The following is a 27005-nucleotide window of genomic DNA, read 5'->3' as shown; positions in this document are numbered from 1 at the left end:
TTTAATATCATAGTAATGTACCAACTTGGGTTCCCTGTAAAGCATCAGTTAAGATATATTTTTTTTTCCTTGAAAAATATTGCCATGTACTGTACCTGATACATACCCCAATTAACCAATATTGAATCAAATCGAATTGAATCGAAATCGGAACAGAATCGAATTGAAGCTTGTGAATCGAAATCTAATCAAAATGTGAAATTTGTGTCAATACCCAGTATAAAAACAATTATTAGATATTGTAGATTAATGTAATAATTTAATGTTTAATTGTAATATATGTAGTAGTATGTAATGTATATACTGTATATGTAGTATTATAGTTTAATGTAATAATGTATAAATGTTTCATGAACTAAAATATAAATATTATCCATTAAAATACATTTTAATACATATTACAAAATATTCCAAAATCTAAAAAGTTCATGCTGAGAATGCAAGATTGCAAAGTTGACTGACAGTGTGGGAAGACTGATTTGATAATTTATATAATTTGCAATGCTTTATGCAAATGAGGGACTGTGAAGCGTTTTGTGTTATAAACAAATAAAAGTTCAACAAAGTTTGAGAAACCCTGATGAATATATGTATTCATAATTCATATGCTTGATTTTAAGCATCCTTGTAAAAATAATTATGCAAAAATGTTAATTCTAACATTATGCATGCAAACATTGTGTTTGCATGACACCTAAAAGACTCGTAACCTCACCTGTCCTCATCCTCTTCCAGTCATGAGCCTGTGACGAGCGGCCCAGGATGATATACTTGCCAATGGGACTGTGATTGTCATATCCACGGCTCCATCTCAACTCAACCGATGTGTCGTTGACACTAGTCACCACTAAACCTCCAGGAGGTCCTGGTGGGCCTATAAAGAGAGAAACATTCAGCTTTTCAGTTTTTTCATACATTCATATTAAATTGTTAGATTTGGGGCTTCTTTATATATATATATATATATATATATATATATATATATATATATATATATATATATATATATCTGTATCAAACAGGCTTATGGAAACCAAACCTCAAGGATATAGATCTGCTAAATTTATATTTCATGACTCTACGTTTCATCAGTTCTCACAGGGCTGAGTGCCAAAAGCTGCCTGGCCAAAAACGATCAAGCTGAGGTAAAACACAAGAATGGGGCAGTGAAACAGCCAAAGGCCACAGGCTGGTAAACTGAGTTTTAATAAGGTCTCTGTCACTGCTCAGCCAGCTGGAAGCCCTCACCCCTCACGACTAGCTTGGCCGAGGCCACCGCACTGTCCACCACCGTCTGGGCCGTGCAGGTGTATGTCCCAGCATGACTGAGCTGTCCGTTCATAATCACCAGGTCACCGATCGTCTCTTTCTGTATAGAGTGACAGTGAAAGGAAAACTTTATTAGAAAGGAGTATTAGCCCACTTTAACTTTTTAAAAGCATTTATTATGTTTTTTTTTTTGTTTTTTTGTTTTTTAAGTGCCTAATCTGTCGAGGCTTCAGATTTGGATTTTAAAATGGACTGTATCATGTCTAAAAGGGATTTACTTTGAAGTGAATCCTATTAGAACTAATCTCAGAGTGTGAGAGGAGCCTGCTGCTATTGGAATACAAATTCAGATGGTTTTACTAATCTTGCTAATTTTAAATATTAAGAACATAACTAGATTTTCACATTTTATGAAGAAAGTGTAAGTGGTATTTGTCTGCTAAGTGTTGTGGGTGGTTGTCAGAGAGCGGCTATGCAGTTTTTAAAGAGCTCTAAGTTGCCTTTAGATGAAAAAAAAAAAATGTTTACAGTTTAGAGTTTTTAAACATTCTTTCATGCCAAGTGCTCACCCCCTCCATGCGCCGATAGTGTCCATTTGGTTCCTCTAGGTCCAAGAGAACTCCATTGAGGGCCCAGGTGAAGGTGAGGTCCATAGTAGGGTCATGTGATGCATGGCATTGCAAAGTGACATTTTCACCCTGATTGATGTCAGCATTAGAGGGTGCTAGTGTGATTTTTGTGGCATCTGTTTGACAGAACAAGGTGAAAAACATAACTTTATACACTGAACGCATTTGAGTCCACAATAAAATGCTGATGACTACTAAAATTAGCATTTTAAAGGTTTAGACGCAGATCAATAAGCTGAAAATGCACTCAGGCATGATATTGAGGCATAACAGAAGATATGTGCAGAATGAATGTGCAGACAGACAGATGATAAAGGTGTTTACTTGCAACTAGGCTAAAAAGTCTAGGCGTGTCGAGAAAAGTCCAGATTTTTCTTAACCGTTAATGACCTTTCCCCATAACAAAACACTGTTTATTGGTTTTACGTGATATTACACATTTCCAAGAGTAATCTGTGCAAAATTGTGGATGTAAACACATTCGCAGCTGTTATAATTCAATTCAGTTCAATCTCAATTCATCTTTATTTGTCAATTCTACTATATGTTTAAATGTGAAATTACGTTTCCCTCAGACCCACAATATAAATCACCAACATAACACAAAACAAGACTGAAAAATAAATAAAATAAAATACAATACAATACATACAAAAAAAACATATTACATAGGAATTTAAATATGCTTACATTATAGTGCAACAGTATGCAAAAGAGAGAGCAGCAATTTATAAAGTGACTAGTGCATTTTGTGATTAGGTGTGTGCATGTATGTTAGGGGATGGAAAGTTACAGTTCAGTGCATCTGGGAGCAGAAGGCAGAGAGGGTAGAGAGTTCAACTTTCTGACGGCCTGGTGAATAAAACTGTTCTTCAGTCTAGTGGTTCGGGCCTGGAGACTCCAGAACCTCCTCCCAGATGGCCAGGTGGGTTGAATCGCCCACTATGCTCATTGCTTTCCGGGTTAATCGGATATTATAAATATCCTTGAGGGAAGGTAGTGTGGCACCGACAATCTTTTCTGCTGTATTTACTATGCACTACAGGGATTTCTGGTTGTGGATAGTGCAGTTACCAAACCACACAATGATGCAGCTGCTCAAGATGCTTTCAATAGTGCCACAATAAAATGAACGCATGATGGGTACCGGAACTCTGGCTTTCCTCAGTTTGCGGAGAAAATAGAGGCACTGTTGGGCTTTCTTCACCAATGATGCAGTGTTTACGGTCCAGGAGATGTCCTTAGTTATGTGCACACCCAGAAACTTGGTGCTGCTCACCCTCTCCACAGCAGCACTGTTGATGGTCAGAGGGGGGTGCTGAGTGCGTACTCTCCGAAAGTCTACCACAATCTCCATTGTTTTCTCTACATTTAGAGATAGACTGTTGTCGCTGCACCACCTGGCCAGTTGGCATACCTCATTTCTGTAGTTTGTCTTGTCATTGTTGCTGATGAGACCCACCACAGTTGTGTCGTCCGCAAATTTAACAAAGTGATTAGTGCTGTACATTGGTGTGCAGTCATGGGTTAGCAAGGTGAAAAGCAGGGAGCTAAGAACACATCCTTGGGGTGCCCCTGTATTCATTGTGATGGTGCTGGATGTGTTTTTGCCAACCCGAACTGCCTGTGGTCTCCCAGTAAGAAAATCCAACAGCCAGTTGCACAGGGAGGTGTTCAGGCCAAGTCGGTCCAGTTTTTGTATTAGCTGCTGTGGGATAATGGTGTTAAATGCTGAACTAAAGTCTATGAAAAGCATTCTCACATAAGGATCCTTTGTTTCCAAGTGAGAAAGAGCTAAGTAAAGAGCAGTAGAAACTGCATCATCAGTGGACCGGTTCGCCCGATATGCGAACTTGAAGAGGTCCAAGGAGGGAGGTAGGATGGTTTTGATGTGTTGCATGACTATCCGTTCAAAGCACTTCATGACAATAGGAGTCAGTGCAACAGGACAGTAGTCATTGAAGACAGATGGAGGTGGTTTCTTGGGGACTGGTATAATTGTGGTAGCTTTAAAGCATGTTGGGACAACAGCCTGGCTCAAAGAGATGTTAAAGATGTCTGAGAGGACATCTTTGAGCTCTTCTGCACAATCCTTCAGCACACGGCCAGGTTATCTGTTTGGCACTAATATTTAGTGCCAAACAGATGACCTCCCTGCTGAAAAATCCAGCTAAAACCAGCCTAAGCTGGTCAGGCTGGTTTTAGCTGGTCTCCCAACCTGGTCATAGCTGGTTTTAGAGGGGTTTTGGTTAGCTAGGAGACTGAGAGGTTGGGAGACCAGCTTAAACCAGCTGAACACCAGCTAACCCAGGCTGGGAGACCAGCTAAAACCAGCTACTTCCAGCTTAAACCAGCTAAGACCAGCCAACCAGCTTAGGCTGGTTTTAGCTGGATTTTTCAGCAGAGCTGAGACCTTTAAAATAGATAAACCAAAAAAAGTAGGTTATGTTACCTCTGACAGACAGGTGTCCTGTGCTGTTGGCCTTGCCAAGGTAGTTTTCTGCAAAGCAGGTGTACTTCCCCTCATCTGCACGACTGATGTTGAAGATCCACAGAACCCCATCTGGAGTGACTGTTATCCTGGACAGAGTTCATCATATGGTCTTTTTGAGATCACTATACTCAAAGCATCTTCAAACAAACTCACAAACCTTGAGTTTGAAACATTTAGGAGGTCTTTGAAACACTTCATTACTGGATTACCTAGTACTATTGGTCAGTAGCTCTGTGCCACGACTCCAGAAGAGAGTGGGTTTGGGAGCCGCCCGAGGTTTACACTCCATTTTAACCTGTCCACCACGGGCAGCAGGGACCAGCTTACGCACTGGATTTAACCTGAAGTCCGGAGCCTGGACTGAAATAGGGTGACAGGACGGGGCAGGAAGGGAGATGGGTAACCACACAGAGAGGATTTAAACACAGATCATACTATAACTGGGGTTCAGGCATGACTGGATAGGCAGAAGGGGATCTGAAGTGCATTAAGGTAGATAACAAGACAAACATGTTAATGTTTATCAAATAATATTCTGATTTGTTTTCATGTTGCGATTCAGTTGTGCTCACCTTGAACTCTGAGCTCAGCGTTTGAGTAAATGGTGCCGTGTTTGTTTTCGGCCACACATTGATACATCCCAGAATCCTCCAGGGCGAGGTTACCGATCCTCAGACGCCCGTTATTCACTTCCACACGGTCCTGCACACAGTTATGTTTGTGTAAGTGACATGATGCACATGCATATTAATGCCAGCAGAGGGCCACACAACATTTCTCTTGTCAATCTACCTACAGCTGAAGAAAGAAAATGAGCAGGTTATTCACTGTCACATCTCACTGCCTCCAAGACATGAAGAGTTTTCTAAAAACAAGTTAACATATATCAGTCTGAGTCTTGACAGCTAGAGGTCCTGTTCATTTCTGATAACACACACATTGTCAGATGACAATCCAGCTACAGTGTGCTTGTGTGCGTGTGTGTGTACATGGCTGACCTGTGTGATGAGGGGCTGTCCGTTACGGAGCCAGCGAATGGTGGGTCTTGGTTTGCCCGCAGCGGCACAGCTCCACTGTAGCTCTGAACTGATTTCCACCTCAGAGTCACTCATGACCTGAAGCCACTCAGGCTGGGCTGGAAAGCGAGAACACACATCAGTACACTTATTAGACAAAGAAGTATTCATTTAATTTCTTATACACCAGTGTATTATTTTAGCATTATTTATACATACTATTATAGTATTTCTTAATATTTTAATTTAGCTATTACTTTAATGTTTTCAGTTTCATTTCATTTTACTACAACCCCATTTGTTGAAAAAAAATGTAAAATGCAACAAAATCAAGAATCTGTGATTTGTTAATTCTTTTGAACCTTTATTTAACTAATAAAATCATAAAGAAAAGATTTCCAATGTTTTCACAAAGCAACTTAATTGTATTTTGTAAATATAAACAAATTTTGATTTTGATGGTCGCAACACACTCGAAAAAAGTTGGGACAGAAGCAGAATAAAAGTGAAAAGATTATAGAATATCCAAGTTATGTTTTGAAACAGTCCGCAATTAGCAGGTGAATTGGTAATGATAGGTGAGTGTATTGTGTTTGGGTATAAAAGGATCACTTTTACTTTTAAAGGCTCCGTCTTTGCAAGCAAAGATGGCTCACCACTTTGTGCCAAATTTCATAAGAGAATTGTCAGGCAATTCAAAAATCACGTTTCTCAATGCAAGATTGCAAAGAATTTAGGTCTTTCACCATCTTCCATACATAATATTGTTAAGAGATTCAGGGAATTCAAATAAATCTTAGTCCGTGTAGGACAAGGCTCTGTTGAATGTGCGTGACCTTCGAGGCCTCAAATGGCATTGTATGAGAAACTGTCATGCTGGTGTGTTAAAAATAACCACATGGGCTCTGGAGTACTTTGGAAAACCATTGTCACTTAACCCAGTCTGCTGCTGCATCAAGAAATGCAACTTGAATCTCTGTTACGCAAGGAGAAAGCTTAGCTATACATCAATTCTATGCAGAGATGCCACAGAGTTTTCTGGGCCACTTTAAGTTTTTCATCTAATATTTATGTTTTATTTTATTTCAATGAACGAAAACAATTTTTAATACTTTTAGTTAACAATAACAACACTGTCATACACAACATTTTATGTCACATCAAACTTCTACTAAAGGTAATGAGAGGAAAATCTTTTAGAAAATATCAATCTAGTTCTGACGTCATGCCTACCTTGCACAGAGATGCGTCCCTGGTGTGTCTCACGGCCCTCTAAGTTGTAAACCTCACACTCATACATGCCCTCGTCATCAAAATTCAGCTCAGGAATAATTAGGATGGGTCCTTCTACACTTGCTCCGACTTTAGGGGGCAAAATCCCATCCACCTTCCTCCAGCGGATTTTAGGAATGGGACTAAGAGCGAGCGAGATGATGTTAGAGAAAAACATTCCATTTTTATAGCTGACTGAGTTATGGATTATGTTGAACCGATGTAGCAGTGATCTCCGAAGGGAAGTGGGGAGCTAAAAGGGACTTACTTGCCATAGGCAAAACATTCCAGCTGTGCAGTTTGTCCTGATAATGCGTATGTCTCAGCAGGAAAACGCACTCGGATATTCGGGGAGGCTTTCCTTGGGTTTGCTGTACCAAAGGAAAAAAACAAGATATAAGATGTATTTTTATAAAATGTCATTTTGATAACAGCAAGTAGCTGAGCTTGTTTCATGTTTCAGAGGGAAATAGAGCTTTGAACTAACCTTCAGGGTAAACAGTGAGCTGGACGGCTTTGCTGAAGATGCTCTTGGTGCTGATGTCCATATTGATGGTGGTGAAGCAGAAATAGTTGCCCGTGTCATTGGCTTTAGCATTAGCAAGGTATAAGTTACCCGTCACCTGAGAAACAAACCATCTGCCTGCCTCTGGCTGGATGAAGTTGGGGAACTCATTGATGAACCAGCGGTAGGACAAAGCTTGGTGGTAGCAAATTGATGCAAGATGTAATATTAACATTTGAGGAAATAAATATACTGATCAGGTTAAATACAGAGTGAAATGTTTTGCTAACTGATAGTGTGTCTGTGCATACCTGGGTAATGAGCTGGTGGCTGGCAGGCAAGGAAGGTTCCCATACCCTCATGGACCGTCTGAGGGCTTCTGCTCTCAGGAGGAAAATCATGGAGATCTGAAAAAAAAAAAAAAAACACAACAATAATCCGCAGCGGTAGTGTGCAATTTCATCTAGATGCTTTTATCCAGAAAGGCCTAATTTTCACACTTGGACAACGGTAATTGTTTGAGTTGTACTCACAGCCGAATTTGAGGTTAGCCACACGGCTAACAATGGTGCCACAGCGGTTGATGGCGAGACACTGGTATGACCCACCATCTCGCCCATGCTGAGGATTATTGATCACAAGGTTTCCTGCGACCTGTGTGTACTGCGAATCCTCAACAAATGCTATTTCAGTGCCATTCACACGCCACCTGTGAGAAATCACATATGAGATCTAACTTCAATAGCCAGGAGATGGTCAAAAAGTGGATAATCAATCATTTATTTATTAGTGGCAAACAAGTAGTACACTTTGCAGACAATGTATTTAAAAATAGTTTTTTTAAGGAGTTTTTTAAATACTTAAGAAGCAAACTTGTATATTGAAACATTTTTTCAGAGAATATATCTTGAATCAGGTTTATTTTTCATACCCCAGTGACAAATAGTTTTGTTTTGTTTGTTTTTTTGTAAGCATAAATTTGTGAGAAAAATAACTTAAAGGGTTAGTTCACCCAAAAATTAAAATTCTGTCATTTATTACTCACCCTCATGCCGTTCCAGACCCGTAAGACCTTCGTTAATCTTCAGAATGCAAATTGAGATATTTTTGTTGAAATCCGATGGCTCCGTGAGGCCTACATAGGGAGCAATGACATTTCCTCTCTCAAGATCCATAAAGATACTAAAAACATATTTAAATCAGTTCATGTGAGTATAGTGGTTCAATATTAATATTATAAAGTGACGAGAATATTTTTGGTGCACCAAAAAAAACAAAATAACAAATTATTTAGTGATGGTCAATTTCAAAACACTGCGTCAGGAAGCTTCGGAGCGTTATGAATCAGCGTGTCGAATCCGCAGTTCGGAGCGCCAAAGTCACGTGATTTCAGCAGTTTGGCGGTTTCACACGCGATCCGAATCATGATTCGACACGCTGATTCATAACGCTCCGAATCTTCCTGAAGCAGTGTTTTGAAATCGGCCATCACTAAATAAGTCGTTTTTTTTTTTTTTTTTTGGTGCACCAAAAATATTCTCGTCACTTTATAATATTAATATTGAACCACTGTACTCACATGAACTGATTTAAATATGTTTTTAGTACCTTTATGGATCTTGAGAGAGGAAATGTCATTGCTCCCTATGTAGGCCTCACGGAGCCATCGGATTTAAACAAAAATATCTTAATTTGTGTTCCGAAGATCAACGAAGGTCTTACGGGTGTAAAACGGCACGAGGGTGAGTAATTAATGACAGCATTTTCATTTTTGGGTGAACTAACCCTTTAAGTCTCATTATGTTAAAAAATTACATTACAAAAGCTTGGGGTCAGTAAGTTTTTTTTTTTTTTTTTTTTTAAGAAAATGATACTTTTGTTCAGCAAAGATGCATTAAATTGATCAAAAGTAACAGTAAAGACATTTATAATATTACACACGATTTCTATTTTTAAAATAAATGTTGTTCTTTAAAACTTTCTGTTCATCAAAGAATCCTGAAAAATATGTATCACCGTTTCAACAATAATATTAAGCACCACAACTGTTTTCAACACTGATAATAATAAGAATTGTTTCTTGAGCACCAAATCACCACATTAGAATGATTTCTGAAGCATCATGTGACACTGAAGACTGAAGTAATGATGTTGAAAACTCAGATTTGACATCACAGGAATAAATTACATTTTAAAATATATTAAAACAGAAAACAGTTATTTTAAATTGTAATAATATTTCACAGTATTACTGTTTTTACTGCATTTCTGATCAATAAATGCACCCTTTCCGAACATAAGACTTGTTTTATAAACACCACAAATGTTTTTAACTGTAATGTATTTATCTTCCAGAAGTAATCGTATCTTGTTTTAAGTATGTTTCGATTTTTTAAATACTTTATTTTTGTACAAATACTTTCTACAATGTCTGCGTTAAAAGGACAGGTCATACTAAGTACAGTAAGTAAAGGTCCTGTTTTGTTCAATAAAGTGTAAGTGACAAAAATCTGATCTGAGTACCGGTAAATAGCAGCAGGGCTGGCGCGAGCCTGGCAGCTCAGGGTCACCTTGCCTTCTGGCATCCCCTCAGGGTAAATCAGACTATATGGCTGCTCTTCAAACACCGGCCCACTGTCATGACCTGACACACACACATCCCCACCTACAAAGGAAAGTGCACACAAACACTGTCTGAGAGAAACATTTCAACAAACATGGTCACATTTTTACCAAAAAAAAAAAAAAAAAAGAGGTTTTTTTTGTTAAAACAAAACAGGACTCTAGCTTGTAGTGTTAATGGCCTTTTTACATGAAGATCATTCTTCAAAGGGTTTGAACCAACAACCTTCTGGTTATATCCCCAGATTATTAACTACTAAAAGCACACTAAATAAAAGTCAAGGGTATAGTAAAATATCCTTGAGAGTAATGTATCTCAAGTAGTCTTGTCACGCTCAGGTCTTTTGTACTGCCTCTTTTGACAGCTAGAGTACTATACCAAACAGACAGATACGGGGGGCCATGCGTGCCTAACAACTACAGTGTATTTGCACTCAGTATGGGAGTGTTCTCCACCCGGGGAAAGTCAGCAGGGGATACAAGCTGTCAGATATAATTGCATGCACTCAGACAGAACGGGGGAATGGGGAGTTTGAAGACATACAGTAAAGTCTTCAGGTAGCCGTGAATGCATCTGATGCATTATGAATTGGGTCAAGAATGAGTTTGGATTATTTGGGAACTTGTCAGTGTGCGCATCTGCATTTGTAATTTTGCTTTTTTTACTCTTAAAGAAATGTTTTTTTCTTATGGATTTGGGACTGTGCAGCTTGTGATGGATTTGAGTACTACAAAAAATAATCAGTATTTTTGTCTTGTTTTCCAGTGAAAGTATATAACATCCTTAAAACAAGATAGATTTATATTTAGTAAATTGCATAAGATATTAAGACTTGTTTTCAGAGATGTTTTACCCCACTGGCAAATAATAATAATTAAATAAATCTAACAAAATTGAACAAGGTTTATGAATAGTAAACAGAATTTTTAAGAAGAAAAAATGATCAAAACAAGTTTTATCTGATGGATTTATTTTGTTTTCCAGTAAAACATCATTCTTAAACATACTTAAAACAAGAAAAAAAATACTTTTTTAAAATTGAATAGATTAAGATTTTTTTCAGTGACTGTGTGTATGCTTAGATTTATGAATTTGTAATTTAAAATTCATTGGAGATCTACATGCACAGGCGTGTATATATATATATATATATATATATATATATATATGCATGTGCGTGTTCAAATGAGTGTGTGTATGCAGTTCTAGTGAGACCCACAGGAATGTAGGGCAATAAGAGAGAGGCAGAGGAGGACAGATGAGTTGAGAAGGGGAACCAGCTCCCCGGGAGGTTTTCTGCTCTGAGATTACAGTGAAATTCAGTGGTGTGTTAGCTGCTTCCAGTAATGGGGATAAATAGATCCAAACTGCCACTTAAGTTCTTTTTCACTGAAGTCTCTCAACAGATCATCACAGTTTCTATGTGTAGTTACTTCTGTGGACTAGACTGAAACACAGTAATTGTGTATATTCTCACATTATTTGTTCCTTTCCATGCCCATTACACAGTTTTTGCTGTTTACACTGACAATTCAGTTTTTTTCTTTCATTTTAAGAATCATGAAACGGGTTTAGTCCAAATTTTCTGGAGATGTGATCGCTTTATATGATGAACATATTGAATTTAGGCTTTTATACACATATAGAAATATTGATCAGCGAAAATAAACAGAAGCTCAACTGTACTTGCGTGATGCGCGAGAACAAACCTCATTGGTTCTTGCGGAAGCTCAAACATGCTGCGTAATACACTAGAATGAACCTCATTGGTTCTTTCATGTCAAGCAAGCATACTTGAGCTTCCGTTCACCTCTTTACAAACTTTTTGAAGCGTCAAAATGGTATGCGTGGACTGTCAATGGAGGGACAGAAATCTCTTGCGTTTCGAAGACCAAAGAAAGTCTTATGTGTTTGAAATGACATGAGGCTGACAGAATTTTAATTTTTGAGTGAACTGTCCCTTTGACATTTTACAATGTTACAGTTTAACTGTATTTTTGATCAAATAAATGCAGTCTTGGTCTTTTCATAAGACTCTTCTTTCAAAAACTGCACTGAGTACTGAACCATACTGACCCCAAACTTTTAAATGGTTGTGTATGTACTATAACTGAACAATGAGCAATACAGGTCTAGCAAAAAGGTCTGTGAAATAGGTGGTACTTACAATTTTTGTATAAGCTTACATTTCTGCTAATTTTGTTTTTCCTAGTCGCATTGAAACTGCTAATCCGGTATTTTTTTTTTTTTTTTTTTTTTTTTTTGTGGAATCAACCATTTCAGATAAAACATTGCTTGGTCACTTATGTCGGTCAGACAGCAGTTCCTGGCCACAATTTGCTGCAAAGTGGACCACATTTTATGTCTGTGAGACTAGGATAACTTTGACTAGAGTGCCGTTTGCCAAGTTAATAGCATTATGGACAAAACCCCATTTTTATCAATGTTTAATGGGCCCTGGATTACTTCAGCCGACAAAAACACATCTCAAGTAAATCAAATCCCTTCTGCCCACTGATCTAAGATAACACAATGAATAATTAATTTGAATTTGTGGCCCCCCACTGATGCACAACCCTAAAACCACACATCCCAGACACCATCAAAGTGACAACGTACATTTCAATGATGTTTTAACAAGGAAATGCTGGAGCGGGGGGAATACAGAAAAAAAACAATGTGTGAGTGGTAACGAAGTTTGGCTAATGGGGGAAGGGCTAAGTATGTTTGCAAATGGGATCTTGAATGAGATGAGATGATGGAAGACATCAGATCACATCATACTTACCCAATGCGTAGCTCAGAGCCAGAGAGCTGAGAGACAGCAGACACAACAGAATCCTCATCCTCTTACCGCAACCACACCCAGACGAGAGATGCTTTCAGGGAAAAACAGGGAAACCTAGGGAAAAAAAGAAACCCAGATGACACTCCAAAAAAAAAAAAAAAAAAAACCTTGGTTGAGATTAGAGATGAAACGGCACACACTGAAATCATTTCATCATGTGAAGTTGTTTTGAAAACCAGCAAATAGCAGCACTATGCACTTTTTGTTTGCATGAACATTAAAATATGAAATTGTAATACTGTCAAAATTTTTATCGTGGTTTATCATCAAACCGTAACAGTTTCATCCCTAGTTGAGACTGAGGCTGGTCTGAGATGAGTTTCGTTCAGCAGTATAGGCTTCTAGTTAATAAAGCTTGCTGTGGATATATTCTGTTTTTCTTTGTCCTTTTCAAACCTCACAGCAGAGGAGAATCATAATAGCCTGGTCTAACCAATGTGAGGATGCATGGCCATGTGTTTTCAATTGGCGACAGATTCTGAGTTATTCTGACACTGTACTCTTCTGACACCATGAAAACCTGTTCTACACTGTCATATTCACCCTGATGTGTCACCTGCTGATGCACGGCTCGGAGCCGGGGCTAATAAAACAGGGGCATGTTCCTCAAATTGTTTTACGGCTAAATTGACAAGAAAGCGCTGGGCAGCAGCTGTTTTGCACCATTCGCCATCCGGTCCTCACATCTGCAGGATTGTTTCCTCCACTGTGCAACATAACCCCCCACCACCAGCCCTGTAATTGGCAATTGCACATCTTTTTCTTGGCTCAAGTAATGGCAATCGCAGCAAGGGCCGCTGCTCTGCGTCTCCCGCAAAGTCTGCAGGCGAAGTCGAAAACCACGAAGCACCAGCACAGATGTGCTGTTTGTGATGTGAACAGTCCTCTAGAAGCATCCCAGCAGTCGTTTGTAGAGGTTTAAAAGAGAGAGAGAGGGGCTTTCATCAGAGAAATTTCTTAATTACACCAAACAAGACTCTGATTGCCACCTGACTGCACTCAAATGCTTGTTTTATAAGCACTATTTAGTGTGTTGTCACAGTCTTTTCAACCGCACTCTACTTAGCATGGTATAGTGTGCTGGCTGCCAGGATGTGGCTTCTTTCTTCATGCCGCAGTAGATTTTTGCATGAATATGAGAGGAATGTTTATCAAGGAATGCACAAATCACCAATGCTTCAAATTTGAGTGAGTTCTCTGTTACACTTTGATTTACAGTATATGGCCTCAAACACACATAGCTAATAACATTTCTTTGCAGTCCGTCTTCCCTTCTCTATCATCAGTGATAGCCTGGGACCCGAAAACAGTGCAAAAATTCCCCACTATCACATGCTTATAATTCAAAATTTTTTTCACTATATTCCTTTAAATAAAATAAAATACGTATATACTATATTTAAAATAAAATTCTATTTTTTACAGTTTGCTATTTTTATTTTTTTATTCTTAAATTGTTGTTTTAATATTGCAAAATCAACACTTTAAACAACAAAATTATACTATAAAAAAAATTCAACGTTTAAATCCTGGAAAAACATGCTTATTTAAAATAATCTAAGTAGTGGGGGTGCATTTGATTGCATTTTGAAACCAGTTATCCAGATCTTTGTGTATTTCTCAGGTTCACACCTCCCTACAGTGAATCATGCCTCTCTTTCAAACACTGTTCTGTTAAAATCTCTTATTTTGCTGTGTCTGTTTCAAACCTCAGAGCTGAGGAGAATCATAACAGCTTGTCCAGCCAGTATGAGGGAGCACGGCTGAGTGCTTTCAGTTGGTAACAAATTCTACACATAGAAACAGAGTGAGCATGACAATGTATTTAGTACTATCCTACTGATAAAGTGAATTGAAAAACGTGTTTTTCTAAGTAACTAAGTAACAGGATTGCAATTAACTTGATTCACATTACTTCTACTGAACATTGCTTGCAAGAACGTCATGAAATTTTACAGCAATAATGATGCAACATTGGTGCTGTGAACTTCACATACTTTTGAAAATCCAGCATAAAATTGACCCGGATAAGTGCTCATTGTAACGGTTGTAAACAAAATGGCTTTCTTCTGCCATAAGAAGAAGCTGTCATGACAGCTTTGTATCTGGATGCACTGGTATAGAACGTGACACACATCTTCTGGAAATTCTGAAGAATTCAACCAATCAGATTACGACAATTCTGTGGCATATGCATCAGACGTTCAGCCAGCGGTCCATGGGTGTGACGTCTGAGGCTGAGACTACCATCGTTGCAGCTTGTATGGACCAGTCTGTGAGTTTTTTCCTCCCTTTAAATCCTATTATATATTTGCTTTGTAAATGTAAATTGGTTTGGACATTCTGCCCATGAGAGCCCATCTGAAAATGTCCTAGTGTTCCCTATGGCCATTCTATCCTTGCCTACCATCATACATTCATCTCCAAGTACTTCCTTTTCTCTATAAAAAGTCAAGTTTCTTGTAGGACTCAAGGACTGCCTAGGGCAATGACTCTTTTACTGCCGCCCTGACATCTGCTAATGGGACAAACCCCCCACTCCCACCCCCCCCAAAATGGATATTTCCCAGCAGGTGGCCTATTTAAGTCAGACGTCCATGTAGAGACTTCACAAGAAAAAAAAAACATATCTAAAGAATTTTTTATCAGTCTACATACCTTTATGCTTAAAAAGTCTACAAACAGCCAAAATCCTATATATTTCAGCTGATACAGCAAGAAATATCTAGAGGGTCTTAATATATCCCTAAAGTAAATCAAATTGGTATTCACTGAACCAATCCAAGACTGATCTAAAATGTACGGCTCAGTGTCCCGAAGTCATGGCCTTGTCACCGAATAAATATTCAGTGTTTGCAATCCGAGTTTGCTGATAAAGTTAGCACTTGATAGTTAGGGCTAAAACAGCAATGATGGGAGGAATTATAATGATGATCCATGCAGAAAAGGCACATCTATATGTTTTTGAAAAAAGCAGATGTCAAAGACACTTATTTGAAAACTACGTTGGTTTACCGTGTTGCATTCACAGGTGCCTCCCTTACCAATTATCTAACAAGAAAATAAATACTTATGTGACTTATGAGTCACTCCACAGCAAATCTAAAACCACAGGTCTGTGGATTCAACACCATGAGGATCCTTTCATGAGTATTCATGCCATGATTAGCTGTTTGCTGTGATTGTTTGCTCAGAGCAGTGAGTCATCTGAGTGAGTGTCTGAACAGTGACACAAAGCTCGAACTTACTGTTTTCAGACTGAAAGTCCTGGATACATTAAACCCAATCATTATAACGACTATGCCATTAAGCCTAGAATCTATGAACCGTGACAATAAAACAAAGAGCATAATTAAAGTGTAACTGGCAATGTGTAATTAACAGATACAACCAAGAGATTACCCGAGCTTACCGTAGCCTTATTATGTTTCTATCCAGACATGTACTGAAATGAAACACAGGGGCATAAGGTTGTTTATTGGGTCATGAATGGGATACGGCACACTTGCACATGAATACTAACATCTTGTGTCAACCATGACATTTTCCATTGCATTTTTTATTCTACTCTGTGCAGCCCTATAGACTTGCATGAAAGCTAATTTTGTCATTAGCTAATCATTGTCATTACACATTCAGAATCAAAATATATATATATATTTTTTTTTTTTTTTTTACCATAATAAGTTTTAATTTAAACCAAGCACTTTTAACAAAGTCTTTAGTTTTTTATATGTTGTAGTGGTTCCCAATGATGACAACTTTAAGACTCTACAAATCCTGCAAGGGCTCATTGACTCTGCTGACATACTGCCTCTTAGGCTTGTGCCATGCATTATTTAAGTCTTGCCTTTCTCAATATTTCACCTAGCTGTCACTCACTGAAGCGGCAATAATCAAAAGAAATAACAAATGAGGTTTAAAGAGATGCTATCCAAAAAGAAAGGAGCATGGGTTTTATTGTAAACTAAAGCCAAGGACTCAATGATGCTAATTAACAAGTGACATATTTGACTAATATGAGTGTGGTACCTTTCATTCAGAAAACTATACCAGCAATTTAAGTTTGCTTGTATTGAACATTGTGTGGCTGTCCATGGCCCATATATTGAGCTGTCACCTGCTGATATAATGTACCTCAGGACTACCTTACTGTCACAGTCACTCTAATTGGAGCCACCAAAATAGACAGGAAAGCACAGATGCTAGGAAAGTGCTGAGGCTGGGTACAGCATGGCAGACGGTGGTGAAAAGAATCATCAGCTTAATATGCTGTTTTTGCCTTGGCTTGTGTGAACATCTGAAACTAGATCTCTGCTCAAGTTGGAATGGCTCAGATTTCACAGATCTTAAGACCTGTGCTAAAATTGCTTAGTCTAAACAATGGTATGTTTCATTTGCAAATATGATATTTTCACTAAGCAAAGCTTGATCCTCCTAATTGGTATTAAGCTGCACTGTGGCACCTCTCAATTTGTATTTCAACAAGTATTTCTAATTTGTACTGCAGATTTGCAATGGACTTTAGGACACATATTCAAGACTTAATACGAGTGATTCTTCAGTTTGGTCCCCTACAATGATTGTATAAATACTACATTGACCAGAATTTCATTATTTTGGGCCTATCTAATGCGTTAAAAAGTAAAAAGAAAAAAAAAAAGAAAAAAGTAATTTCAGTCTGTACAACATTTTTTTTCTCCCCAAAAAATGTTTTATCATGAAAATAAGAAAAAGGCAGGTCACTGCAATGGTTTGAAGATCAAAATGTCATTAATTTTAAGATTTCTGTATGATGATCTGAGAGTAGCTTTATTTGGTGTCATAAGTGGTCAGAATTTGATCATATCATTTTAATTAAGTTTCATTCTTCAAGATTTCAAGCAGTCAAATGTGGCCCTAAATGAAGAATCACCCATAAACATTAAATTTGCATGATGCACACATTCAGTATATAAAACTACAGTGGCAGCTTGTGCACCACCTGTTTCAATTGTCCTTATATGCATCCACACATTTAACGGCACCTCATTTCCTCCCCGTGCCCTGCAGATGGTACATAAGGTGGTGCCAGTCTGGGCCCTGAAGGCCACGGCAATGTATCAAACTCACAAGAGAAAGTGTGTGAGGGCGGAAGACCTGAGAAGACAAACAGCCTCATGTGGACCCACTAGCCCTCCTGTAACTGAAATATCAACATGATAGTCTGTGAGTGTTGACAGCCCGACAAGACGAAATGTCCTGTAATAGCTTGGCTCACTTCATAGAGTATGATGATATGCTTGTCTTTTTGAAGAGGGAAAAGGCTGAAATATGGTGACCTTCAAAAGGCAGATTATAGTCTCTTCTTGTCCCATATCTCAAAAGGAACATTCTTTGAACAGTTTAATTTGAGGAAGAAAAGTTAAACATTGACAGATCTAATTCCTGATTTGTTGTTCTTATTCATGTGTACTCACTAGCCCTCCTGTAACAATATGTACAATATATTGGCACCATATCAGTTATGAACTATTGTTGATAGTGGATGTTTATTTGTTCATGCTCATGTCCCCTACGTTATATTTTCATTACTTTTACCATCATCTAGGGTCGTCAAACGTACAGGTACTACCGGTCAGTACTGAAAAACTGACGCTGACGGTACCAGCATTTCTGCAGTACCGGTAGTACCGAGTACCAGGTATATTCCTCCGATAGACGCTGCTTTCAATTGAGCATCAAAGGTTTCTATATACAGTGTGCTGACCATTGCAGCCAATCACAATCATATCTGATGAACGCGTAAACGCAATGGTCTATCAGAGGTGCTAGTCAGAATTCACTTAACACAGCTGAAAAGCATGAGGTTTTGTTTTGTTCATTCAACACGAGACGCACACTCGCCAATCCTTTCATTATAACCAAAGTGTAAACACAATGTAAATGTAAGAGATTTATTGTACAATCAAGATAGCTTTTTTGACAGCCTTAGTGATTATTAAGGGAGGGCTCTTCTCTTGCTTTCTATTTATTACCCATTCACAATCTCAATACAAATTTAGTTGTTCATGTTGCTAAATACACTGCAAACTGTGCAAAGTTTCTGGATTGACAACCATATTTAAATGCACGACTGAATTTGCAGAACTGCGATGATTGAGTGATAACCAACGGACAAGACAAAACGGGAAGTTCTTAATTCAGCAGTTGGTCTGGTACCCAAATTGGTTCCGAGAATCGTGAAATTTTACTGGTATTGGTACCAACTACTGAAATCAGGTAACCTGACAACCCTACCATCATCTAACTGTCAGGACTCAGGTTTGATCGCTCCTTTTGTTTTCTTTTCTCTTGTTTTGTTTCTGTCTCTTTAACGTGTGACTGTGCTCTGCAATCAGCGCAGCTGCTCGTTATTGCTCGCCTGTTTCTCAATTTCTCTGCTATATCCTTTGTTTCCCTCTGCTCTCTTCTCTGCCAGTGTGTTTTGTGTTTCCAGCCTCTTTTCCCGTTTGGGATCCCTGTTTGATTTGTTTAGTTTTTTTTTTTTTTTTTTTGCTTACGTTTTTCTTTTTGTGTTGCCATGGCCTGTGTGCCTGCTAGAACTCTCCGGTCTTGGACAGCTTTCCTGGTTTTGACCATCTTACCCGGTTCTGGAGTCTGGATTCTCTCTCAGTACACTGCGTGCCTGCTTGGACTGTCTTGCGGTTCTGACTATCAGTCTGATCTAAACTGTGAGGTTGGATTTCTCTGCCCCTTGTTTACTCTCTCTGTTTGTCTGACCTCAACTCTCACCTCACTATGGGATATTATATGCTGATGGACTGATCTGGATTTCTATCCCAGCCTGTTTCCCTTTGCCCATTGCCCAGAGTTGGTTCGGAGCCCAGTTTTTGCTCGCACTGTTTTTTGTGTTGTAACAAAGTGAAGTTGAGCATTTTTCTACTTTTGGGTCCTTCCTTTAGGAGAACATAACACTAACTCACAGTTAATCTTTAAAAACACTAATAATATGATAGCATTGTTAAATGTAACCTTTAGTAAATATTAAATTAAGGCCTTCTGAAGTGAAGCGATGTGTTTGTGTAAGAAAAATATCCATATTTAACAAGTTATGAAGTAAAATATCTAGCTTCCACTAGACAGCCTTCCATATTCAACTTACGAAAAAGCATAACTGACATCGCGTCAGTTACACTTTTTTCGTATGTTGAATATGGAAGGCGTAGGACGTAGTGTAAGCGTTTTGAACTGCGAGAGGCGTTACACTTTCTTCCTAAGTTGAATACGGAAGGCGGTCTGGTGGAAGCTATACTTTAGCCTATAGCTTCTTAAATATGGATATTTTCCTTACACAAATGCATCGCTTCACTTCAGAAGGCCTTTATTAACCCCCCGGAGCTGTGTGGAGTACATTTATGATGGATGGATGCATTTTCTTGAGCTTCAAAATCATTGCCCCTGTTCACTGCCATTATGAAGCTTGGACACATCAGGATATTTATTAATATAACTCTGATTGTGTTCATCAGAAAGAAGAGAGTCATATACACCTAGGATGGCTTGAGGGTGAGTAAATCTTGGGCTAATTTTCATTTTAAAGTGAACTAATCCTTTACAATTAATATTTTAACTGTGAACTGTACATTCATTTTGTGATGCCTAAATTCACTTAACATTTAAAATGACTAATTTTAGATTTTTATTGTCTTTTTTTTATTTCAATGAAAGAATATAAATTTAATATCAGCCTTTTATCCGTTATCACAGGAAAATAAGTATCAGATTATATAATATGAAGATAATTATTAGCTTATTTGTATTAGCCAGAATTTTAAAATACAGATCCTCCCAAGTTTGATGATATGGAAATTATATATATTACGTTTCAATTGTTTGTGGTTGGTAAGATATATATATTTATATTTTTTTTGAAAGTCATATATGCTCACAAGGCTACATTTCCTATTTTACATTTCTTAAACATTTTCTGATTTAATATATTTTAAAATGTTATTTTTTCCTGATGGAAAAACTAAATGTTCAGCATCAATTACTCCAGTCTTCAGTGTTACATGATCTTTTAGAAATTCTATTATGCTGATTTGGTGCTCAAGTAACATTTATTATTATTATCAATGTTTAAAACAGTTGTGCAACTTAACATTTTATGCGGTGTTGATAAATTTTTTCAGGATCCTTTGATGAATAGAAAGTTCCAAAGACCTGCATTTATTTGAATATAAATATTTGTCTTTACTGTCACTTTTGATCAATTCATTAAGTCCTTGCTTAATAGAAGTATTAAATTATTTAAAAATCTTACTGACCCCCCACTTTTGAATTGCATATAATCTTGTAATACATTTGTAATCAATTCACAGTCCTTTATTTTAACCATAATATCGTTAATAATCCAGCTAACTATTCAACTATTCTTTTGACTGAAACAAATGTTACTGGTCTCATAGTGAAGAGACCAGGACAGACTGCAGGGAGAACTCTCTCTTTAACACATTTACTGTGATAAGACCCATTAAAACAGATGATACTGGGGCGGTGGATGGCCGTACCGAGGGAGAGACGGCAATTACGATGCTCAGTGACTTCAATTGGAGCATGGCATGTTCTCACTGACAGATACGGCATCTGCAGCAGCAATGCCTGGATGAGAACAATGACCACTCTATATCCCAGAAGTGCTCATTGCAGGACACAAAACAGAAGCTCATCTGTACTTGAGCACTTCACAGTAGAGATCAGAGAACTGAGAAACTCCCCAGTCCTCCTCATTTGCCACCTCCGCCCTCAGACACAGGACCATCCATTCTCTCTACCGCCATATCTCAACGAGACCCCCATAACCCAACAGATGTGGAGGTCCTTGACCTTTATCACCCTCTGACAAAGACATCTGACCTTGTGGTCTCTGACCTTCCCAGTGAACTCCCCCTCTTTATTTGATCAGATGTTTTTATTGGCACTCCCAGTGAATGGGTGAACTGCTAAAGGCACTCATGACCTGGATGTGTGCAGTTCAGGGTTAAGTAAGTACACACTCTTATGGATGAATGAGTCTTTCAAATATATGTGATGCTTCAGTTCAGATTCACTTGGCTTCAGTTAAAACTTATCTTCAGTTAGCACATCATCCTGACTGCCTGAGTTCATGGCTTCAATGCTCCTGCTCTCTATAGGATCATTTTTCAGCAGCTGGACAGGAATGTACCAGCTCCTATACTAATCTAATTTCATCTCATATTAACACAGATTCTCACAGTGCTGCGGATGCATCTCATTCTCACTTCATCCATGATCCATAAAAGGGTTACTGGGTTACTTTAGCTTTCTAGAAGTGTCTTTTAGCTACCACTTATGAAATGTGAATATAGAAAGAAGTGTTTAATAATGATATTGTAAAATTATATTTAAAGCAAAAATGTGTAATTATTTCAATTTTAAAATGCAGGGGTAATTATGAGACCTGTTAAAAAAAACAGCCATTTGTTGCCTTACTGAGCTAATTTCTAGTTTAAAAATATTCTTTCTGTTATATTAAATAAATAATTTGACTTGATTAAAACATGTTTAATTATGTTACCACATAAAACACATTTTAAGGGTATTTGACAAAGTATTTGACAAGAGTCATTCAAACACTTCACAACATGAACAAATTAATCATGTGGACTAGCTAAAAGTTTGCCAGCTGCCCAGTTGCAGAAATAGGTTTATTGATCAGAGCTGAATCACAGGTCCTAACCTTGACATTTCAGTAGCAAATCAGCTTGGAAACCATTATTTTTTGAGGCACAGAATATCCCTCAGTTCTTTCAAGTTTTTGGGAGTAAACAGCAAGCAGCGTAGCAACAGATAGATTGAGACAGACTGTTCTACGAGTAGGGACTGACTAATAAAGCATTAATAGTGAGTGGGTGATTTAGGGCCCACCTCAACTTAATTACTTAGCTAAAGGGGTGTGTCCAAATGACCAAGCCACCCAAGAAATTTGATTGGTCAGCCCAGTTGCCACTCCAAAATGCAAAGCTATGATTGACCAGGAAGGATTTTGAAGTGTGCATTTAAAATTTAAAAATATTGAGATTTTGAGGTGTGCCCTTAAAATCAAAAAATAATATATGTGACCCTGGACCACAAAACAAGTTGCACGGGTATATTTGTAGCAATAGCCAACAATACACTGTATGGGAAAAAAAATATCGATTTTTCTTTTATGCCAAAAATCATTAGGAAATTAAGTAAAGATCATGTTCCATGAAGATATTTTGTACATTTCCTACTGTAAATATATTTATTTTTGTGAGTGGATATGCATTGCTAAGGACTTGATTTGAACTTCGATTTTCTAAATATTTAGATTTTTTTGCTCGCTCAGATTCCAGATTTTCAAATAGTTGTATCTCAGCCAAATATTTTTCTCCTAACAAACCTTAAATCAATGGAAAGCTTATTTATTCAGCTTTCAGATGATGTATAAATCTCAATTTAAAAAAAATGGACCCTTATGTCTGATTTTGTGGTTCAGGGTCACATATTATATTGTATACAAATACAAACAGTAAAAACATATTTTTGACTACTTTCAGTGTTTAAAATTGCACATAATGATAAGAAAAACAGTGAGGAGCAATTCAACAGCCAAAGATATTGACAAATAATAATAATAATAATAATAGAGCACCCTGCATATTCAAGTAGACAAAATACACAAAAATGTCAATTAGCATATGGTTTAATATTTGTAATGCTTAATTTCAACTTCCAATGAAAAGTCAATGTGAAGATATTAATCATGTAACACTAAAACTACCATTCCAAATTTGGAGTCAGTAAGATTTTTTATTTTAAAGAAATTTTACTCGGCAAGGATGCATTGATCAAATTGAAATTGATCGAAAATGACATGAAAAACATTAATAATGTTACAAAAGATTTATATTTTAAATAAATGCTGTTCTCATCAAAGAATCCCGAAAAAACGCATCACGGTTTCCACAAAAATATTAAGCAGCACAACTGTTTTCCGCATTGATAATAATAATAATATTCATTGATAATTGATAATAATCTGAAGGATCATGTGACACTGAAGACTGGAGTAATGATGCTAAAAATTCAGCTTTGTATTAGTATTTTATATTAAAATTCTAATTATTTTAAATTGTAATATTTCACAATATTACTGTACTGTATTTTTTACCACATAAATGCAGCCTTGGGTAGCGTAAGAGACTTTTGAACGGTAGTTCATGCATATATTGCTTAGCGAGGTTACCTGTTCTGTTGCTACACATTTTGCAATATTTTGGGTATAAGAAAAGCACATTATAAATTGGATGTATTATTTTTATGAGGCATGTTGGGCTATTTTTTTCTACATCACCAAAGAATGAAATGACCCACAAGGGCCACACCGGTCAAAAATATCTGAACACACCTCTGCCCGGCGGTATGAGTCTACTCAATCGCTCAACCTCATCTGCTTCTGAAAGCATGGGGATCTTGTAAATGTTTTATGAGCCTGGGTGGATATAGCACACGCCCTCATTCCAGTAGATTGTGAAGCTATATTTACATGAATTATTTTATAAAAAATTCTAGGTCATAAGTCTGCCAAAATCAGAGTCTGCCAGATTTTTTTTCCTTCTCAGTCTCTCACTGTTTCGCATTTTTGGTTCTAGCCGCACACCTGAGCACACTGATGGGGCTGCTGCGGGCCAGCATTAGCAGTCCATGGTGTACTTTTCCACAGTGCTTCACTGAGCTTTAATTTGCTGGCGCTGCTTGGTCTGTCACTATCAGGTTTAACCCCTGGCCATGACTGTCCCCAGCCTCCAAAACGCCTCTGAAATGTTCTCTGTCACCAATAAACCTGAGTCATTGACCATTTATATACTACCTCTATTGCTTTGCCCAAATTACCTTGACAGTTTTCAAAATACAGCTTGACTAAAATCAGGACTCATTTATGATGTGAAAGACCGGTCAAGTTCAGTTTATGGTCATGCTTATTAGATCTAACTTCGATACAATACTTCTGGTGCTTCAGATAGCATGAAAGAGGCAGGCAGAGATTAAAGAGCTCAAAGTGCTTACAAGGAAAACAGAGTGAAGAACAAAACTCAAAGGGAAACCCACTGAAAAGCATGGTGCAAAATGCATGATGAAAAACATGCCTAAAATGATTCAGTTGGTTCTCAGTAACAGGACATCTTTTCTGAAGTACTGCAGATTCAACTGATAAGAACAGAATAAAACCCCGATACATGAGCGAGAATTTCGTGCCATTAGGCTGAGTCACAGAACAAGGCGGTTAGTATTGGGAGATACTGACCTTGGTCAGCTTTTGTGTATGATCAGAATTTATGAACTGGAGCAGTTTGTTCAGACACGGGTCTGCATTCTTTACAACATGTTGCTGAAGGCGACTTACAGTAAATGCCTTTATTGTTATCCTTTAATTTATTATTTCAACTTCCTGAATAATTTTTCAAGGCTACGGACCAAATTCTTAAACATGTATAGTTTATTTCTGAAAGAAAATTTCTGTATAGATACATACCTACATACATAAAAAAGCTATTTAACATTGTAACAATTATTGTCCATGGAAAATGATTGTTATAGGATTTTTAGCTAAATTAAACTATTATGAAACAAAAACATTAATGAAAAATTTATTTAATTTAACCCACATGGAGCAACTTGCCCCAGTAATAATAACAATGTGACAACCTGTCAAATTTTGCACAAGGTGTCTCAAACCAAGATACAAAAACACTGCTAGGCAAACCACACATTTGTGTAATTGGACATTTACCTCAAAACTTCCTTCTGTGACAACTAGCCCCGGTCTCCTCTCCACATTATTAAGTAGTTTTTAATTCAATACAGAACGTTTTAGTGTTACAATTGCCACATGACTTCATTATAATAACACTTCTGGTAATGGTATATAACAGACTTCTTTAAACAGTAGCCTAATTTAGGTTGACTTTGGCCAGTTGTTTGCACAGGTGATAGACATGCCTGTCTATCAGCCGCTATGATTTCAATGAGGGTCGTCACTCCCGTGTAAACAAAACGCCGCCACTATCCGTTTACACCAGTTCGCCACATTATTCTACAATAAACGTGTTTATTCCATATTGGTCTCCTAATAACTGCAGTGTGACACAGATAACCTAAATATTACCAAATAATAATATTTCCGCTATACAGTATTGCGCAATCCCTTTCAAATAGATTATAATGGGACGCTTCAATTCTCAGGGCAGACTATAAACACAACGCGTGTCGTCCTAAAATAGTCCCTCAAAAAAGCCAAACATCAATTTGAAGGCAATATAAATTAAATTGTTAAGTGAATTATTACGGTTTCGTTTTTAAAAGCGCTTTCTTACCTTTGTAAAACAGCTTTAAATGAGGACGTGCTCGCGTCTCTCTTCCTCCACCAGTGACGCTGCTGATGCCGCGCGCTGCGTCAATAACGGCCACTGGCCTTTTCTAATGTTACAATTTTTTCTCTCTCTTTACCAAGCAACTGCAGCCCCCGTTGAAATAAGGATGCTGTCGTCTGCACGACACGATCCCTCTTCCTCACTCTGTCTCTATCTTCCTTTCATGATAGCCTAAATCATTCCCCTCCCACTCCCTCTCAGCTCTCCCTCTCCCCTCCCTCTCACGCTATATTTGATTCAAATGAGGGAATACGATTAATGCAAACCAAGTAAATTAACCTCTTTTTTATTTTAATACACACTGAAGGTACACAAAGAAGGTAGAAGGTTTCCTCAAAAGAGGTAAAGTGTTCCCTTCCCCCACCAGTCCACACACACAAATACTACACTAACACACTCCTTCACACCTCTGTAATGAAACCCCAGTGGCACAATATGCACACGCTCAGATCTCAAGGAAAGCATACCGTCTGTGTTCAGATTGTTATTTATTCCCACCGCCACTGATTCATAAAGATGCTGAATAATGTCTGAATAATCTTACACAATGCTGCTGCATACAAATACTTTTCTCTCTGAAAGTAGAATTGAACATTTATGCAAAACAGTAAGCCACAGAAAAGGCCTACTTGTTTTATTCTAATGGACTGAAATTAGGTTTGTTTCTTTCCACAGAAAAATCACGAATGAGGTCTTTTCAATATCTCAATCAACCTGATCTCATGAGAAAACTTAACTAGTTAATGAGGTGGCGTATGATTTTGTACGCTGTCATTCATATGGAATGGTAAAAATGTTAGAAAGAGCGAGTATAGGCCTATAAGCAGATCGAATGAAAACATAAGAATTAGATCATAAGAATTAATATGAATTAGGCATGGTCACATTA

At 37.7% G+C, this 27005-nt stretch overlaps 1 protein-coding gene across 1 annotated transcript in view; it reads right to left on the bottom strand.

The window, feature by feature from the left end:
* The window catches only part of cntn2 (contactin 2), a 34577-nt gene extending 8247 nt beyond the window's left edge, over nt 1-26330 (bottom strand). The window contains exons 1-15 of the mRNA XM_051913176.1: nt 26060-26330; nt 12597-12710; nt 9709-9850; nt 7719-7894; nt 7497-7592; nt 7168-7380; nt 6949-7051; nt 6642-6823; nt 5391-5527; nt 4965-5094; nt 4602-4752; nt 4351-4478; nt 1839-2014; nt 1249-1369; nt 716-874 (exon numbers count right to left, since the gene is read on the bottom strand). Coding sequence (XP_051769136.1) covers nt 716-874; nt 1249-1369; nt 1839-2014; nt 4351-4478; nt 4602-4752; nt 4965-5094; nt 5391-5527; nt 6642-6823; nt 6949-7051; nt 7168-7380; nt 7497-7592; nt 7719-7894; nt 9709-9850; nt 12597-12654 — 1972 coding nt within the window. The 5' untranslated portion in view covers nt 12655-12710; nt 26060-26330. The remainder of the gene's footprint in view (nt 1-715; nt 875-1248; nt 1370-1838; nt 2015-4350; nt 4479-4601; nt 4753-4964; nt 5095-5390; nt 5528-6641; nt 6824-6948; nt 7052-7167; nt 7381-7496; nt 7593-7718; nt 7895-9708; nt 9851-12596; nt 12711-26059) is intronic.
* Nucleotides 26331-27005: the final 675 nt, after the last annotated feature.

This window comes from Ctenopharyngodon idella, chromosome 11 (assembly GCF_019924925.1).
Source record: "Ctenopharyngodon idella isolate HZGC_01 chromosome 11, HZGC01, whole genome shotgun sequence".
Classification (NCBI taxonomy): domain Eukaryota; kingdom Metazoa; phylum Chordata; class Actinopteri; order Cypriniformes; family Xenocyprididae; genus Ctenopharyngodon; species Ctenopharyngodon idella.
The sequence above is the reverse complement of the archived record's forward strand: the minus strand, read 5'-3'. Positions and strand labels throughout refer to the sequence as shown.